At 37.9% G+C, this 7876-nt stretch overlaps 1 protein-coding gene across 1 annotated transcript in view; it reads right to left on the bottom strand.

The window, feature by feature from the left end:
* Positions 1-1473: 1473 nt before the first annotated feature.
* The window catches only part of MICU3 (mitochondrial calcium uptake family member 3), a gene marked incomplete at its 5' end in the record, with an annotated part of 51250 nt that continues 44847 nt past the window's right edge, over positions 1474-7876 (bottom strand). The window contains 2 exons of the mRNA XM_084266807.1: positions 1474-1574; positions 6785-6859. Coding sequence (XP_084122933.1) covers positions 6791-6859 — 69 coding nt within the window. The 3' untranslated portion in view covers positions 1474-1574; positions 6785-6790. The remainder of the gene's footprint in view (positions 1575-6784; positions 6860-7876) is intronic.

Below are 7876 nucleotides of genomic sequence, written 5' to 3'. Positions count from 1 at the left end.
CAGTGGAATTTCTTAAACAACATCTTCCTTTGAATTTTGGTTTGATTTTTTTAGGAGAAATAAATCTTATTATAAATTAAGCATTCCTAAACTTAGGTCTATTACATAGATGCTATACATCTATTCTATTCCCATGTGATATAAGAGAGTATTTGAGCAACTTGTGCAGTTTTGCAAACTGCTTCAGGTATTTGGAATTGTCAGGCTCCACCAAATATTTGCAATTTACTGACCTTTGTTTTAGTGAGTGTGTATTCAGCTAGAAGTTTTTCAAGGCGTAGATTGTGCCTAGATGGATACAGAGTAATGTCCAGTGAACAGGATACAGGAAATACATGTTTGTGTTTGTTTGGGTGCAATTCCCACTACCTACCTATCAATCATCTTGAAAGGGAGTAAGGAAAACTGCTGCTGCTGAATAGCAAAGAAAAACTTCAGAGCATTACCTTTGTAACACCTAATTTATGTCTAATATTTGCCACGTAATATTAAAATAATATTACTTAATGTTGCTCTGTATTGCTGCATGCATTCACATTTTGTTTTGCTTTTTGTTTGACACAAACACAAGTTAGTTACTATTTTTCAGATACTGCATTCCAGAGTAGCAAATTGAACACCTATAACTTTTACTCAGCGCCACATCTTACTTCATAGAAAAGTGACCTATTCACAAGAAACACATGAAGTTTTACTCCACCAGAAATGTATCAGTGAACTTAGATGTATGGCAATAAAATTTAGAATAAATATTACAAAGTGTGTCTTACTTCACATGAATTTGAACATTCTGACTTTTCTTCAGCATCCTGCTCGTAAGACATCTTAAAATCTGTACCATTCTTAAAAACAAATACATTAAAAAACGTAACAGTAAGACTCAGAGAATCTGAACATTATAGTCCATACAGTACCTTTCCTAGGTAAATACCTACCTTTCACATTATGAACATAACAGCTTTATCTCTTTAAAGTAACAGCTTGGTTAGCTTCTACGAATTCAATTCGTATGTCATTGTCCTGCTGCTTAGCACAGTCTCATTCCCAGTTCAGCAGGAACCTTTAATGGTGCTCTTCCAAAGCCAAATTCGCAATCTAAGCCGATGTGGGGCAGTTCCTCTTCACTGTGAAAATGTTTGCCTACCCAGGTGTAAAACTTGGTTTGGTTTTCTTCTGAATGAGAAACAGATCTCAAAAATGGTAAATAATAATATTAAAAATGTATTCTTAAAAAAAAAACAACAACAAACTTCCACCAACCAGGCGACAGTTTGTTGTTGAAATAAAATACAGCCTTAAAAACGGTTGTCAAAGTTGATGATCACTACATCAGTTGGAAAAGAAGTCCCATGTTTTGTACTGCAGCTGGAAGAGTCACGATTCACCTGGGTTAGTTTGTTCTTCGTTACGAGTTCATAGGAATAAATAGTTCTAGTCGGTGCAGATAATCCTTCTTCTGTCCTTCACCTCAGCATATCTCGTCTCCGAAATTGCTTCCATAGATCTCTCAGATGTTCACTGGTTACAGTCATCACACAAGAGTAATATTCCTTCCAACCAGACTTTGGAGCCTCCTGTGAAAAGTGAAAACAGACAATTGGAAAAAAATGCCCTTAACAGTATGTTAATTTTTGCTCAGATTCATACACACTAGATACGTGTTTTACTAGTAAAATCATGAAAGATCAAATACTTCCGTGGCTCAGAAGTACTTCTGTAAAATGAGGGTTATAAATCCATACACAGGTTAACTATTCAAGATGCATCCTCACCTCACAGCACACAGCATTCAACAAATGGCCTATGGATACTGAAAACTGTAAGAAAGGATTTCCTCTTTATTCAGGTACGTTCTGTTCCCTCTCTAGTTGTTTCTTGCCTCTCAATGTTGACACTGTACTAAAAAATTCACCTCTAACACCAAATAAAAAGCACAGATTGTTCGATGTTCATGGAACAGAGGTGTTAGCAAAAGCCACATACAAAATATGAATGCTTCTTTACGCTAGGTTACCTTAATCCCACACTGAATATTGTCCAAAGGCTGGCCTGGGAGATTGGCTAGACTCTGCTGTCTGCAGTTATCACTGGTTCTCATTATTTCTCCAGCTATTCCTAACTTCACAAACCTATTTTCAAAGTAAGTACAGAAAGATGGAGGTGGGCTAAATATTACATCAACTGGGGAAGGAACAGGAATTGTAATTGTTAAATCAGAAGTACTTAAAAGCAGTTTTATATTGTAACCCATCTTAGAAATTGGGGTTTCTGGCAGTAAATGGTTACAGTGTCAAGGTGAGAGACTGACTGATAGCTTTTGTTTGAACCAGTGAAGAAATTAAAAATATTGCAACATACATGAAACCCAACCATCAGAGAGTGAAGCCTACATTTCATTTATTCTTATGACTATCTGGTGTAATTAAAAAGCATAGAACATTACGTAGGAGATGTAAATGCTCATAAAACAATCTCATCCAGGGCAGTATATAACCCAGGCTTTCAATGAAATATTAGAAACAATACTTACATGAATGTATAGGTCAGCTGAGATTTATGGTCAAACTTACAGAAAAAGGAATGCGCGTTACTTGCAAAACGCACTGTGTTGCTTAAGGAAAGCACATTCAGTTGATTAACCAGTGCTTTGACATATGCATTTATTTTATGCAACAGATTCAGATATATGTTCATGAGTATCAGTAACAGAAACACTGAAGTACACCATCCACTTATTTCTAACATACAAGGTGCTTTTGTATCTACTCTCAGTGTACCAAATCTGTAGAAAGAACATTTTCTCCACATGCTCTGCAACACTTTCACTGGCATGTTCTCCTCCCACTGTACCCAGGTATGTTTTTAAAATTCAAGTCAGTTTTGATCAAAAGTCTGAGATCTGTAATTTCCAGTTACTTTTGCAAGATGAGTCAGGTGTGCTTATCACACACTTCCCACTTTGCTTTAGAGAAGAGGTAAGCAACAGTCTCTACAACTAGTAAACAACAGCCTCTTCAGGTGGGGTTTTTCCAAGCTATCTCTTATGACAGATTTATTCAACTCCTATATATCAGGAAGCGTGGATAATAAAAGCTTCCAAACTATTAGCTACATGACACATTTTAACACTGCTTTACTGAAATATTTATAGAAGACAGCAATTTATTGTTGAAACGCAATTAGCAGTGAGAATCTGAATGCATGCTTGAGTCTTTCATGTCTTTCTCAGAATGAAATTTCCTTCCCTGATCAGTCCCAAGACTCTGTAGCTATTAACTACTACTTCCCAATAAATCTTTAATCAGAAATCTAGAAGCCCCACAAAATTCAGAGCATCTAGAAAACAGTTCTTTAATGCAAAAAATCTATGATTTAAGAAATTACTGGGACTGAGAACTTATTTTCTAGATTTACAATTTGGAGATATAATATTTAGTTTCAATACTTTAGAAGTGAAAAAAGCTGGAATTATAGCTTAAGTATCTATTACAGGTTCTGGGCACACAAATAGTTTAGTAGTGAACAGTACTTTCAGCTGGACATGAATCCCTCCTGAACTTGCCCTCTAGCACCTCAGCTTTGTCAGTAATCTCCTAGCTATGCCTTCCATTGGGCATTCAAAGTCGAGCTCTCCCCTCTGCTCTGGCAGTTCCTTACTAAGGTATTTTATTCTGTCCTCTCTACATGATACACAAAGCAGTGACCTGCGGGCTGGAGTCAGGCCCCATGCCCTGCAGGGAGACAGGCTCTCCAAGAACACTGCCAGCATTTTGGACCACACAGAGTTTGCACACCTGTCCCTCAAGGACACGTTTTCTTCATTTATTGTAAAGGTATAACATTTTTTATGCTGTGAACTGTGTAGAGATACATCATGTACAGCACAGCGTGCTGTTTATCCCTTTGCAGGGTGCAGATTTGAAGTCTGGTACGATCTGTGGTACATATGCCAAGTTTCGTCAGAGCTCTACGCTTACCATAGAAAGAGTATCAAAACACAATGATCTCTACATTTGTATTTGGGACAAGGTAAAAATAAGAATTATTGTATAGCACTTAACTCTGGGATGCCATTGCAGCATGCTTTCTTATTTCACATCCATGTATGTGGTTCTTTGTACATCAGATTGAGATTTAATTGCCCAGCTGAAACAGTTCAATTTCAAATCTCCAAGGTTTCTGTCTTTATTATCTTTTCAATTTGTAAACTAAGTATAAAATAATTCTTTTTAGAATTATGTAAATCTCCACAAGAGAGAATTAGTTCTGTTCTCCTTCATGGTAACGAACTCCAAACCACAGATGTTTTGGCTAAAGTTTCCACTTCCATTCACTTATACTCACAACAAACTTTAATAAACATCTACCACAAATGAAATACTACCAGTTACGTAATATTTTGCACAAAAAGGAACTCAAAACAGCTAACAACTGCATATGTCTGTAATTCATCACAAGAGTCAAGGAGCAGTAGCCAAGTAATGTTTCTGCTGGGAAGAAGGAACTTTACATGCATGAGGTTTACACGGTTTTCTTCGGTGCACAGGTAATGGCTACCCAGCAAGAGCCCTACACAAATAAGCTTAGGTACCACAGGTGTTCTTGTTACACCATCCAGAAACCCCAGGTGGGAAGAAGTGCAGGGTAAGTACCCAGCAGCTTCTACACTACATCAGTGAGGTGATCAGTAGCCAGGTCAGTGTGCTCAGATCTAACCTGGTTTCTCTGTACCATCTCCCAGTGCATAGTGGAGACATACAATCATCCCATTTCTTTTTTTTCCTTTGAGAATGACTTTATACAGAGCAAACAAAAATCTCCCTTTATAAATTGCCACTGTATTTTTTTTCCTGGTTTACTCCATCTCAAATGGATGAATGAGTTAATTTATTTCCTGACCTCAGGTCTCCATCAAGGTCTCCAGGTAAATAAACTTGACGCTTTTACCACCACCTCCCTTTTTGCCACCAAGCTAACTGCATTTGCCTTGGTTATTAGACATTGGATTCTCTTGTGCCACACTGCATTTTATTTCACTTGATCACATACCCTTCACTGAAAGCATTACGAAAGCATGGTGACTATGTAACGTTCTGTTTTCCTGTTGCCTATCTTGAAAAGTTTACAGTTTAAACTATACTTGACATGCAGTTACAATGTAGGCTATGGCAGAATTAGTAGGGACAAAAAGACCACTTAGCCCTAAAATAATTTTTTAAGACACAGGAAAACAACTGTCCTGGTTTCAGCTGGGTAAGTTATTTTCTTCCTAGCAGGTGGCACAGTGCTGAGTTTTGCATTTAGGATAAAAATCATGTCGATAACACACTGATGTTTTAGTTGTTGCCAAATAGTCAAGGGCTTTTCAGCTTCTCATACTGCCCTGCCAATGAGAAGGTGGGGGGTTGCCGGAAGCTGGGAGGGGACCCAGCCAGGACAGGTTACCCAAATTAGCCAGAGGGAAATTCCCTATGATATGATGTCATGCTCCATATATATAACTGCGGTTTGGTTGGGAGGTGGTGTGGTTTATGAACTAGCTGAGCATTGGCTTTGGGGGGTGAGCAGTAGTATTGTGCATCACTTGTTTTGTGTATTTATTGTTGTTATTACTGTTCTTGTTGTTACCTTCCTTTTCTGTCCTACTAAACTGTCTTCCCCTCAACTCAGGAGTTTTACCTTTTTGTTTTTCCCCCATGCCACTGGGGAGGCAGGGAGTGAGTGCATGGCTGCGTGGTTGTTTCAGCTGCTGTCTGGGTCAAACCGTGACAGGAGGAAAGGAAGAGCCACAAGTTTCAAAGAGATGATTCATCTAAAGCTACGAATTTCCTCTTGTATGACTGGTGAGTTGGATTTTATTAGTCATTTACACTTCCCATTAACCTCAAATGAACAGTCAAACCCTCCTGGCTGAGAAGCACGATGCATGCCGGCTACTCCAGGGTGTCCACTCACACCACACCACTGGCTTTGGGGCTGTTTGTCATGGCATACATCTCTGTTCCTCCTTATTGCAAAACAATGCATCTGGGACACACATTAGCTGTTAACAGCCTTTGTAGCACCTACTGCAGAGTCTGTAACTACAGACATGAGAAAAGGGCTAGGACCAAAACAAAGAAAGAAACTCTTGCTTTACGTAAGAGAAATGTCTATTAACATATTTCTTATGTATCCACCATGTGACAGCTTCACAATATGGCTATAGATTATGCACACCCCAATTTTTACACTGAAACCCACAGTACAATATAATTTTAATAATTAATATTCATGTTGCATATAGGTAGGAACAGCCATGGTGGTCATGTGTGGGCACAGTGCTGATTTTTTAATATATGTAGCATTAATAGATCCAAACCCAGGTCATTGCTTTTAAAAGTGTAACTGTATAAAACACAGTAGAATAAAGTTATGCAAAGTCTCAGGAAGAAAAATCTTCCTCTACAATTTTCATTGGTCTGAGAAATTACTTGAAAAGTGGTCACAGGACAGACATAAAACAGCAACAGAAACTACAAAATGATACTTTTCCTCACTTCAAACATAGTACAAAATCGCAGCTGGCTGACAAACAGGGACGGCAGAGTCAGCCATTGCCAACTCCAGAATAAAATGCTACTGCTTCCATCAAAACACAACGTGACGCCTCGAGCTGCTACACCACTCACAGTCAGGTAACCCAGCCCTGAATTTTGGAACAGGAAACAAAGCAGTGACAGTTTAACATCCAGCCATTCCTGCAAGCATGCCAGCACACTCAGACGGGGCGGCTAACACATACCGTCATTTATCTGCTATAGAGCTCCTTCCTCACGCAGGATTTGAAAGTAGTATACCTCTGAATAGGTTTGTAGCCCTGTGGAGCAGAAGATGGAGAAGTGCGCAGATGCAGACAACATGTGAAGGCAGCCAGAGGGAAGCATAACACAACGGTATCATGAAAATACAAAAACATGCCTTTCAGTGACAAATTGCCAGAAGATAAACCATAGTGTGTGCTAGGCAAAATGCTGATCGTTCACAGTAATTACCTTCCAAATCTTTCCGTTTAAAAGTGAAATTTATAAAGGAAAGGGAATCTTCTTATCTAGTTTTAAATTATTTTAAAAAAAAAGAACCCTTTCAAACCAAAACAGCAAGCACAAATAAAGCTTTTCATTCATGTTTGAGAATTGTAATAATTTTGTGGCAATACTATGACTGACCACTTGATGGCAGTTTGATACATGAGTTTGTTTCAAATTACTAAAACAAAACAAAAAAAAGGTTCTGGATTATAATACTATATTCAAGAAGAAAAAAAAAATCATTTGATTAATTCTTTAAGATATTCACTTTTCCAAAACAGTTTTTTAAAAGAGATGCTCAAATAAATATTTATTATGTACCTATAAGGGGTAGTACCCGACCTTCCTCAAGTTTGTGAGTTTATGGCTAAGCTTTTAAATCAGACAAAGGTGGTAGGTACTGATTGACCTTTCAGAACTCCAGTTTCATGAAATTTGTGCAACTCTTTGCTCTTAAATATGTTTGCTTCAGTCATGACTAGGTGACTACAAAATCCCCTGGTCCTCATACCAAGCTCTGTGATGTCCTTAAGATGGTTCTGTGCAAACTACTTAGTAAAAAAAACTTTTTAAGAAGCTGTATTACTAAATGTAAGATAGCAATTGTAAAACCAATCTTCAAATCATAGCCCTATTTTAAACTGTTCATTTTTACAACTTTTTAGAGTGGTAATCAGAGAGTACACTGATTTGGGCAGATGTTAACTGTAGGATACTCAACACTGAAATCAGGCATTTACACTTCATATGCAGGTTCAAATTTCTCGCAGCAAAAATGTTCATGTTGCTACCAAATACTACATAAT

Source organism: Gallinula chloropus (assembly GCF_964237585.1).
Source record: "Gallinula chloropus genome assembly, chromosome: 7".
Taxonomy (NCBI): domain Eukaryota; kingdom Metazoa; phylum Chordata; class Aves; order Gruiformes; family Rallidae; genus Gallinula; species Gallinula chloropus.
Note: the sequence above shows the minus strand (reverse complement) of the source record. Positions and strands in the feature narration are given on the sequence as shown.